Raw genomic sequence first — 12,447 nt, 5'->3', positions numbered from 1 at the left:
ATTTTAAAAGAATATATGTTTACATTAAATGAAACGATCAAGCTGTTTTGTGTTTTTAAAGTGTTTTTAATTGTTAACAAACAGATGCAAACATATTAGCTAATGACTACCTTGTTCCACACCTCAGCTAATGAAAATGGCTATAAATAACAAGTGTTTCTTAAAGTCTTTACAGAAAGATAATTGGCAAATGTCAGTCACTGTGTGTGTTGTGTGCAAGTGAATATGCTGTTTGCCGATAAATCAACTTGTATCTTGCTCGTCTAATTGCATTTGATATTCAGTGTACGCACACTGCTCTCTCACTCTTTCTCTGTATATATACATAGTTACTATTTCTCTCATTGTGCTTCGCAATCAAGGCCTTTCGAACTCTTTGAGCTCATTTTTAAAGTGCATGTGTTTGTGAGCCAGACTTTATCTACACCGTAGGAACCAAATGTCCCCATAAGGGTCAGAAAATAGCATTAGCTCAGTAAAAACAACTGATGTCAATGACATGTCCCCAGGAGAAAGAAAACCCAGAATGCATTGTAATGCATTTCCAAGCATTGACAAAAAATGTGCAACAGTTTGAAGAATAAATGTTTTCGGGATTTAGCTAAATATGACAAAACTTCCACTTGGGATGTCATCCATGATTACTCCCGCCAATGTATGACAGACGCAACTGCTACCTTTTAGGATATTTTAGGTACAAAGATTGTTAAGATTTTTTTTTAGTTGATCAAGAAAACCCAGAATGCGTTGTCAATGACAAGTCCGCCGCATTAAAAATGGTGTGCAGTAGTTTGAGAACCAAATTGTATTCAGACATAACATCCATTTGGGATCTCTAGAGATGGCATTTAATGGGGTCATGAACTAGCTTATAGTTGTATCTGTTTGAAAGCCTACTACTTTCACAGATAGGCACTGCAGTGATTTAGGTTAAAAACACATAAAAACTCATATCAAACAATCAGTAATAACAGACAAAGCAATAGTGGCTGCGTGATAACAGTTTCTCACACCTGTGTAGTGCCACAATGTATTCAGCACAGCATTGTCTTTTAGTTTGAATTGTGCCTTGTTCGTAAACAAATCTGTGGTGATATATGGTTCTTACTGACGTGGACTGGAACTTTATTAAAAATAAAATACGGAAGGAATTTTGCATTGCAAAGCATTTTGTTGTCTTTGTTATCTTTATTGTTTGATTTCTGCATAGACCTGCATTCGTCCCTCTTGTTATTCCCATTACATGCTTGAATGTGTGGCGGGGCTAAACAGGAAGGGATGTAGAAGCAGGCATTGATGATTTTCTGCTTATCCACATTATTACATCATAAACTGACACATTCTACACGCCATAGTTTTGGAAGACCGGCTTCGATAGAAGCTGTCTTTAAACTAACAAGACATTTTTGAGTTTTTACAGTACAGTACAACCCTCTTGTATGTAAAAGATTAAGGGAATTTTGGTTTTTCCATTCATGACCTCCTTAAGGGTGCATATAATTCAAATATATATTTTTTATCAGTCTAAAAATTTGATTTGGGGTTTGTCCTACTAATTTGAATTAACTTTATATATAAATGTTAGAAGAGATTTATATGTTCTTAGATAAACCTCTGTGTGTGTGTGTGTGTGTGTGTGTGACTGCTGCAAGTGACCCCATTTCCCAAGACTGCTTAGTTTCTGTGATTTCTGTCCAACATATGTCAATAATGAAGAGGACAAACCCTTGAAATGAGGACACATGCTCTTTTTAAAAGTACAGGCCTCTTGTCGTTTTTTTTTTTTTTTTTCTTTTGCGAACTTCAACTCAACTTTTGTCAGTCGAGTTCAAATTGTGTCGATTTTGTGAATTCAGCTCCCAAACTCAAGTTCTCTCCCTCTCTTCCCTCTCTTTCTCTGTCTGCAGGGACTGTATCTTCACTCCTCCGCCATGCTTGTCAGCCTCCACATCTCCTCTTCCCCTTTCTCCGACCGTCGCGTCCTGTCTTTCGTCTCCCTGGCTTCTTCTTCCAAACCGCCCCTCTCCCTCTCGCTCCTTCTCCTCTCTCTTTTCTTTTTCCCTACCTGCGAGTCTCGCCGTGGAGGCGGGATCGGGACGCCCATCGGGGGCATGAGCGGCGGCGAGCGCGGCCAATCGATAATCAGCCCTCCTCATTATCCTCCACCAGGAGTCAATCCTGTGGGTCCTCCGTTGCCACCAAAGTTTGCTCAAGGCCTTAGCATCGCAGTAATCCTTGTGGGAAACTCCAGCGAGGTGTCACTCTCTGAAGGTCTGGAGAAAGAGGACTTCCTTCACGTGCCTCTCCCTCCGAAAGTCGAACTGGTCACGATGAATGAAACCGACCCCAAGAGTATCATAAACCGCATCTGTGCTCTGATGTCGCGGAACTGGCTCCAGGGTGTGGTGTTTGGGGACGATACCGATCAGGAGGCCATTGCCCAGATATTGGACTTCATCTCGGCTCAGACTCACATCCCCATCCTGGGCATCCGTGGAGGCTCTTCCATGATCATGGCAGCCAAGGTAAGACAAGCGAAACTGCTACATAGACATTTGAGGTAGAAAGGTTAAGATGAGGACAAATGATGCTCTCCTATAAGATTGTACACCTGGTCAAAGTTTCTTATAGGAGAGCATAATTGGTAGTAATTTAACTTTACACTTTACAATAAGACTTCTTACATTAGTTATGAACAATATCTCTTTCATTTTCGTTAGTTCAAGTAAATTTCAACTTTAATCAATTGTTTTCTATTATAGGGATAGTTCGCCCAAAAATAAACATTTTGTCATTAATTACTCACCTTTATGTTGTTCCAATACTGTAAGACCTTTGTTCATCTTTGCAACACAAATTAAGATATTTTTTAATGAAATCTAAGAGCTTTATGACAGATTTACTAAACCGATAATTCATAAAACCACAGATGGGAGTGGAAAGTTCTGCAAGTGATCTGCTGAAAAAAAACACAGACACCGCCTGTGCATTACCATAATGACCAACGCAATTCATCAAGAGCAGTGCAAATTAGCATAGGGTCAATGACAATCAGGTGCGGGTAATCTAGTAACAGTGTGCTGCACTAGTCCTTAAAAGAGAAGCCATCGCGTTTTGATTGCCCCCAACTGGCTGGTCCAAGTATAGATCATAAATAAATGTATTTTAATGGGACGTGAGACAAACTCCTATAAATGCATATGCAAAGTTAGTCTCAAAAACTACTGTCCATAGCTTATAAATTTTTTACTTTTATATCTTTAGTAAACATTTTACTGCATAGCTTCAGGAAATTCATATTCATAGTTACATTGCGGTCTAAGAACGGTCAGAAAGCTCTCGGATTTCATCAAAAATATCTTTAATTTGTGATCTGAAAATGAACAAAGGTCTTATTGGTTTAGAACGGTTTAGAGAGTGAATAATTAATGACAGAATTTTAATTTTTGGGCAAACTATCCCTTTAACTATTGTTAACAAATGAGTTACAAATATTGTAAAGTGTTCATTTTTGTTCTAATGTAAGGCTGGTGTAATGAAGGACTGGATGAAGGACTATCAAAAAAATGAATTCCTTATTTAAATATGTTACACTATAAAGCAGTTTTTAGATATATATTTATTCTATTAATAAATATATTTATGTTTTTAAAAATGATCACAAAATAGATTTACTGTATTTTGATCAAACACCTAGCCTTTTATTGCTAATATGTAATGTTAATGAAGTGTATGCATTCAAAATCTCCAGTTCTGAAGATTGAAGTCGTTCTCCATTCACACAGGCATGAACTGTACCGTCTTTAACCTTGATGTTCACTAGATAACCAATCATAGAAGACACTGTACTCCCCGCAAAGACTGTCACTTATCATGTCCTACCACAAGTTGTGCACGTAGAGCATTTCTGAGCATTTTTAATAGGATGCTTTAAAAGTAGCTGCCTGTGGAGACAGTAGACTCACTAGGGTTTGGAACAGAGCCACAATGTCTACTCTTTTTCCCCTCAACGTCTTCTATTCTCACATGAATATTCATACACGCACATCCACATGTTCGCTTCTTGCTCTCTCTCTTTTCCGCCAAGGTCAGAGTTGTGTAGCAGGTATAACAGACTTGTGAAAGTCAGTGGAGGTCTGAACCGCTGGAAGCAGACGCGATGGAATGAGTAGTGCTGTGTACTGTCCGTGCTAGCTGCAATGTGCTTCATTAAGAGGAAGTTTGAAAGGGGCAGAAGAAAGGGAGAGAAAATTAGAGGAAAAATAATGGCTATGCAGATTTGTTTTTCAATAAAAGGTAATAAAAAAGATGAGACGGGGGGAGAAAAGCGCAGAAAGAGAAGGAAATGTCAGAGAGACTTTTTGTAAATGCCACACAGTGAAAAACAGGGAGTCAAGTACATTTATTTTGTCATCTTGGAGAAAAGGAAAAACAGAAGAGGACAGCAACTGCAGACACTTGCGGTGTTAAATACACCGTGCAAACAAATATTACCTAAACTTCATCACAACATTCTCAAGCTTTTCGCAGCTGCATGCATAATCACTGCTGTCCCAAGGAGACCTATTTTAGCAGTTTTTGGCTCGATGTGCTTCGAGTGTTTAAAGGGGCAGCCATTGCTGCTGAAAGCTGGTGCTAAATCAATGACCCTCACCCTGAACAGCCTTTATTTTAATGGAACAGGTTCCATTATATTTATCAAGAGGGACACTATCCACCCAACTCTCACTGCAGTATATTAAGAACACGCAGCTCAGATCGGTACGCCTGATTGGTGCTTCTTTGATGTTTATGGCTGCAGATGGGTCAAGATCTTGTTACAGGGTTTTTGCGCCTGCTATTAACAGAAAATTGAAAAGTGATACTTTTTCACCAGGGATTTCGACTAATTCGCGGCTCTTGGGGCGAAATTTTTATGAGTAACTCGGAATATCAGATGTATTGGAATGTTTGAGACTGCCAATCACAAAATTACAATTACATTGTTCAGAATATTCACAATTTATCATGTATTTATATCAAAATGAATGAATTCATAAGAAATAAAAAGAAATAAATTATTGCGGAGGATGAAATCCCTGAACACATTATTGAACATGAGCTAATCGCAAGTCTGTAGTCCAGGGTTTTTTTATTAACTGAAAGTAAAACTTATTAAACATCGTTTTGTTGAAATAAAGCTGAGATTAAAAAAACAGATGAGGTGAAAAGGTTTGTTTAAAACCCTTGAGCGAAAAATTCTTTTCAAAAAAGTCTTTCCATGCAACCAAATTAAATAAGTTTAAGTACTAAAGCCTAATAAAAAGCACAACAAAGTTACTGAAATAAAAAAAAAGTATATATAATTTATTGTCGTAAATTATATATAAGAAGAGCTCGGATGCAAAAGCCATTTGAAATATTCTTCTAAAGTGAGCATTTTTATCGGACTCCTATGTGAAGGTTCAGTAATTTCACTTTAATGGCAATGAATAGGTTATTTTCATTGCCATTAAAGTTAAATAATTATAAATAAACATATAGGAGCCTGAGAAGAAAAGCTCATTTTAGAAGAAAAGATGGTAAATGGCACTTAAAGGCTTTTGCATCTGAACTCTTCACTCCAGTTGACTTCAACTTGAAAATTACAATTGCTAACTTTTTAATTGTGAGATTTTTATGTCTCCCATTAATTTTAGATGCACATAGATCCTGTTTAAACGCATTGGGAATGTACAACTTGTCTGTCAGCAATCTCTTTGTTCTAGATCTATTTTTTGCCATATCTGCAGGCTGTTACAAGGAGAGGAGCTCTTTTTAGTGTTGGTGTAGGGTTGTTAAAACACGCCACATCCTCTCGTAAGCCACTGAGGAGCTCGATAAGGGGCTAATTGAATTAGCGGAAACATTTTACCATGCTCGATGCCTTTCCATCCAACCGCACATACATAAACGCACTGTTATCTTGGTTTTATTACTCTTTTTTCGTTCCCAAGAGCAGTGGAGTGGATGGACATCTTTAGACTTACATTATATGCATGCAAAAATGACAAAAGAGAAATCATCTAGTGTATGTACGTAGGCCGTTATGAGGAATATTAGGACTTGTGTCTATAATTTTGTGACTTTACCCCTTGACACCACATAATCAGTTGGAGTCCATCCACCCTACTAACTCTAGTCGAGCGATGCGCTGGCTTATCCGTTCCGTGTGCTTTACCCAGTGTTAATGGGGAGTCATAGGAGCGCTGGGATACTTAATGAGCGCAGTAGCACTGCTAATTTCATGCTTAATGGGAATGTGTGCCTCTCTCACTGGCACACGGAAGCATTAGATGTGCATGTCGTATTTAGCTGGGGCAGTTTAGACAGCGAGTGTGTTGTCAAACCGCTCATCAGATGCACCTGCCTGGCCGGTTCATGCAACACATTCTCTCACGTGTACTATGGGATACACACACACACACACACACACACACACACACTTTGACAGAGAGAGAGAGAGAGCTTCAGTATTTGCATTTTCCGTCATTTGCGGCTGTAATGTTTTAATATGCCACATCTGTCTTATGTAATCTGTTAGTTTTGTGAGTGTTTTGAATCTACATAAATGCATTTGCGATAATTTTGTTATTCAGCAACATTGATTCTCCACTCAGTGGGTTTCATGAGTCCGCTCTGAAAACCTGGGATACAATAATCTATTGCATTATATTTAAACTTGAAAAACAATGGAAAACGTTTAGGTAAAAAAATTTTTTTACTTTTTTTAATTAAAAAGGTATTTGGTAATTTAAAAAGATTATTAAACATTGGTAACACTTTAGAATAGGTAATGCTTGTTAACTATTAACTGTGACTTTTCTCTCAATAAATTTTATATCTACGTTAGTATGGTAGTTGTTAAGTTTGGGGATGTAGAACAAGGTCATGGAGAATAAAGCAATATTATGTGCTTGATTGACACTAATAGATGGCTAACATTCTAACAACATACATGCCAATAGGCAACTAATAGGTGTAACCATAAAATGAAGTTTTACCTAACCATTTAATTTTCAGTCAGTGCATAATATTTCTCTCCCACTAATCAAATAAGCAGATTTATGATGTGAACTTTTCAGTGCTGCTGTCATTAAACAAAATAGTTCACCCAAAAATGTAAATTTACTCACACTGAGGGCATCCGAAATTTAGATGAATTCTCAGGTTTGGAGAAATTTAGCATTACACCATTTACTCACCAATGGATCCTCTGCAGCGCATGGGTGCCGTCAGAATGAGAGTGCAAACAGCTGATAAAACATCCACATTTTCAAAAGATCTGTATCCGACTCTCTTCTCACATGACAATCCACAAGGGTTGTTTGCACTTGTAAATGGTGCGTAATCTTTGCATATTTCTCTCCTGATTCAGACGAGATGACTTTTTCGCTGGAGAAAGCAATGTTACGCACAGAGGATTAATATTTTAGATGAAACCAACTGTTTGAAGCTAATTCATCTTAATGATGAATTAGTTTCTTATAAACATACACTAGCAAGACTTTGATGTAGTAGATTATTGTAATGTAGTTATCACTTCTTTGGACTCACTTGTTTTTCTGATGGCACCCATTCACTGCAGAGGATCCATTGCTGAGCAAGTATAATATAATGATACATTTCTCCAAATCTGTTCTGATGAAGAAACAAACTCTCTATTTTTTTTACATTTAAAATAATATTAATTTTCATTTTCAACATTTCACTTATGCTTTTTTTACTTCTATACTTCTACTTCTAATTTAAGTGGTGGATTCACAAATGGATGGTGTTTTTAAAGCCTAAACTATCGATACCAGTGTCTTCAAACGGTCTTCTAGTCCCCCTCTTCATAAATCTAGACGCTCTGTGGTAAAAACACTTGTTACACACAAACACTTCAGAAGTGTCGGTTATTGATTGAAAGCCTGTTGCTCTGTCAGCATCGCAGGGGAAGCCGTGCAACACTTTCACATTTGCACCTTGCGAACGAACACTTGTGACCCATGTTTCAGTGGGCTGTGTCTCACTGTTTACAAAGATGTGGTGTCACACAGTGCCATGAATACAGTAGTTATGACACATCGCTAATGTAGAAAAGCACTACAGTGCACGTCTACAACACATCCAGTGACTTTGACTCATCGTTTACACCTAGAAGAAAATTGTACAAAAAACTAAATTTTATTAAACGCTTTTCTCTTTAATATTATAAATAATTAAAGATAATCTTATAGATAAAATAATATTTTTATTTATAATATAACAATTCACTGTTAAAATGATTTAAATATGCTATTTACTGCTCAAGATTAAATATATATATAGATATATAGATTGGTTAGTTTCATTCTTTGATTCTGATTGGTCAGTTTTATCCAGGATACAGCACAGCTATAACTGCTTCACTCAACAGTTCTGTGTATCCATGAGCAACACCCTTAGCAACCAAAACAATCAAGAAAACAGCATTAAAACTCTTCAGTTTATTATGCATTTAGGCAAAAATAAATGTCTTATCTATTAGTTTTCTGTCTCAGGTATGATTTATGTATTTCCATCAGTTTACACTGTTATGCAGCGAATCAGTCTGTTTTAAAACTAAAAGACAGAAAACGGGTGTTTTCTTATGCTGAGAGATAAGCAGAAAATATCATATAGGGTGGTGTTAAAAAAAACCCGATGCAGCTGATGAGATATTCTCTGCTATTATGTTTTTATTTAAGATCTATTAGATGAGAGGTGTGTTCTGAGCATTATTTTGTCATTTACTGTTGTGTGTATATATATATATATATATATATATATATATATATATATATATATATATATATTAGGCTCTTTAATGAATAGAAATATCAAAAAAACTTTGGAAAACTTTTATTGGAAATAGATTTTTTTTCTTTATTGTCGCTTTTGATAAATGCAGTGCATCCTAGCATAATAAAGGAATGACATTTTTGTCAGAAACAATATTATTGTCATGCTAATTTGAATAATTTGTGAATGCTTTACTATTTGTCTCTTTTTTGCTACAATGACAGCAGCACTTGATCTGCATTTACATCACAATTCCGAGCAAAATCTGTTAAACGCACTCCAGAATGAATCCAGAGCAATCAAAAGAACACCGACTCATTTATTTCTAGGTATTTCTAGGTTTGAATCCGAGTTTTCAATGTGTTCACAGACCAACAAATTTTGCAGAACCATCAAACGCAGCGTTCAAAGCGGTTCTTTAGATCGTCTCTAAGACTGAATGCAAGAAAATACTGATCAAACGGCTGCCGAGCGAGTGAATGCTACTGGAGAAAAGCAAGAATGGATGGAGAGAAGGAAGGATGAATATGACAGCTGGAGAGGGAGGTAGAAAAAGACTAGAGTGGAGAGAGAGAGAGAGAGAGGAAAGGAAGAGGGGACTGTTTTAAAATGAAACACGTGGGTGTGAAACAGAGGAAGAGGAAGGCACTCAACATGCAGTTACAACACGCTTACATCTAAATGGAGGCATTCAAAAAGACAAAGAACAGATTGAAACAGAAGAAACGTGACTTTTGGAGAGATGCAGCATTAGGGGACGATCACAGAAAAATGAAGAGGGTGAAAAAGAAGCGCTACAGGACAATTCGTTGGAGAAAGAGAGAATATAAAAGAGCCCGAGCACAGATGGGGGAGTGAAAGCATGCATGTGAACGAACGAGAGAGATGTGTGACATGCCACAGGAGGTGGTGGTTAAATAGAGGGGATTGAGGAGTGTTTTCAACCCTGTCTTTTTCTTAATAATTACTTTTACACGCTCTGTCTCTCTCTTTCTGTCTTTCTCTACCCCACCCCAACCCCAAACACACTCTGTGGGCTGCATTGGTTGGCATGGCAACCGCTGCTACATACATTTCTATATATATGTGGAAGGAACGCGGGAGAGAAAGACAACGAGGGAGTCGGGAAAAGGCAGAAGAGAGGATTCAGAATAGGAACGTTTCAATTGCTCTGCATATAAATTTAGTCGGTGTAGGGAACAAGTGTATGTCGATTGTATTGCTTTACATGAATTTCAGCTGCTATTAATTGTGTAACACCATGGTACTATGTGAACTTAAAAAATTTACTATAAATTAAATTATATATACTATAAAATTACTAAAAGAGATGATAAAATATTAGTTATAGTTTATTCTTTTATCATTTTTTTATATATATATATATATATATATATATATATATATATATATATATATATATATATATATATATATATATATATATATATATGTATTTAAATATGTTTAATATACATGAAGGTATTATGTATCTAGGCACATTTTAAAATATGTTTTTATATTTGAGACCAATCTGACACATCTCGTTGTTTGTTGCATAGTGCCAAATGAAGCATTTTGTTGTGAAGTGAACTGGTCAACATAGGGAGCAGTAAGCACTGCATAGGGACCCTGCGAATTGAAACACAGGTTGTGAGTTATTGAAAGGGCAAAGCAAGCATCAGAGGTTGCGGTCAGGCTAAGAGCACATTAAACATACACTTTTCAAAGATCTCGGCTCAGATAGGAGGCCTTACATGGGTGAAGTGGAGGGAATTGTACAGTGTGGTACATAATAAAAGTTAAACATTATTTTTAAGCCTCAGTGTAGCCACAGCCATCCTTTAAGGAGTAGTTCTTGGTTGAATATAAGAACTATAAAAACCTAAAAAAATATGTAAGGAACAATTACATTATTACACCGCGGGTGTGCATTATTTTTCTAATAAGAGGAAAAAGCGGGAGAGATGGGAGGTTTTTTTTGTGTTCTCCCTACATATTAAAAAAGTAATTTTGTGGCAAACATGGAAATGAGCTGTTGTTCTTATCAAACTGATTGCTATATTTATTGTGGGTTTTGGTTATTTGCTTGAGTTTGTACCAGTAGGTGGCAGTAGTCTACATTTGTCATTAAAAAAGAAAAACCTCAAACTCAGACTGTGGATATACAAATCGTAAACAAAGCAGCCCTTGCCGACTATTTTGATTAATCATGTTGATCACTTAGTCTTGCCATTCTTCATTCTACGGGCTCTCAGTAGTGAGCAGAACACACCGCAAAAACCGAGCTCGCATACATTCTGCGTTTTGTAAAGTTGACTTTTTTTGTAAAGTTTACAAAGTTTGCCCTGAGTATTCCGTTGTAACTTACCGTGACCTCATTGGTGTCTCGTTTTGAGGTGCGAGTCCAAATGCTGAATTTCTGTCGTTATCTAAACATGCCACAAATGTGTGATTACAGCTTAACTTGAACCCAAAACGCTGGAATTTAGTAGTTGGAATTGTTCCGCTGCTATGCGACAATTTAAATTGCACACGCAAATACTTTTCCCTGTGTCGTCTCCAACATGGGCTAATAAAGTCAGTTTTCTGTGCTGTGTAGTCAGTCAAATGCATTGTCTTTCGGCCCGAATACATTTTCTGCATTGGGGAGATAGAGACGGCGCTATTGTTCTCTGTGATTAGGCTGTTGATTAGATCCTGTCCATAAGCCCCTGGTATTAAACCGTCATCATTGTTTCCCAGCTGTTGCGGTGGGGAGCAATAAGGCGCTTGTGAGCGCTGAGAGGTGAAGGCCAAAATGGACGAGCGGGTTATTTATTCATCCCGTGGAGTCAGCTCGGCTGTATTGGAGGCGAGTGTGGATGTGCACGTATGGACCGTTGCTAGTGAGCTTGGGTCTAATCCTCAGACGGGCTGGTGGTGTTAGACTTGTGCGTGCTGTAAGCGAGAGCGCACAGATACACAGACAAACAAGCACACACACTGGGGTTTGCTAGGCTATAGTGTTCTGCCGAACAGTTTTATGGAGATAAAGCTTGGAAGTCTCACGAAAACCCTGTGCTGCACTCAGGTGCTGAGCGGCGCCTCAACAGAGCTCACGCAGTCTCTCTCTCTGTCTCCTGAATGATTTTCTTAATTTAGCTTTTTTCTTCTTTCTTCTGGCTGTCCTCACAGCGTTTATGAATGTTTAGTCCCATGACTCAAGGAACAAAAACCTTTTTTAAAGACAGAGGAAGGCATGAGGAGAAAAATATGGGTCTGATTCAAAACTGTTCAGCCATATTCACATTAAACTGTTTTTTGAATTGTGTCTTCGTTTCTAATTTGATTTTATGCTGCTCTTTTCTCTTCCTCACCTCATCTTTTGTCTCATCTGTATGCTTTGAGTATTCAGTGACTCTTCTCTCTCATCTTTGCTCATCTCAACTTATCTTGTTTCTTCTCTGTCTGTCTTTTCTGGCTCTCGACTCTATCTTGTTTTGTCTTGACTTTTTTGTATTTCCTCATGTCTTCTCTTCTCGTCTCACATCATCTTTTCTCCTTTTGTCTTGTTTCATCACATCTTGACTCTTATCTTTGATTCTTTTCTCATTTCTTCTCATGTAGCCTTGTCTCACCTTG

The 12,447-nt window shown here is 37.4% G+C and overlaps 1 protein-coding gene across 1 annotated transcript in view; it reads left to right on the top strand.

Moving 5' to 3' along the window:
- grin2bb (glutamate receptor, ionotropic, N-methyl D-aspartate 2B, genome duplicate b) overlaps nucleotides 1-12,447 on the top strand; it is an 89,313-nt gene that overhangs the window by 15,578 nt on the left and 61,288 nt on the right. Inside the window, 1 exon segment of the mRNA XM_043246587.1 lies at nucleotides 1,908-2,525. Within this exon segment, the coding sequence (XP_043102522.1) occupies nucleotides 1,908-2,525 (618 nt within the window).

This window comes from Puntigrus tetrazona, chromosome 1, assembly GCF_018831695.1.
Source record: "Puntigrus tetrazona isolate hp1 chromosome 1, ASM1883169v1, whole genome shotgun sequence".
Lineage (NCBI taxonomy): Eukaryota > Metazoa > Chordata > Actinopteri > Cypriniformes > Cyprinidae > Puntigrus > Puntigrus tetrazona.
The sequence above is the reverse complement of the archived record's forward strand: the minus strand, read 5'-3'. Positions and strand labels throughout refer to the sequence as shown.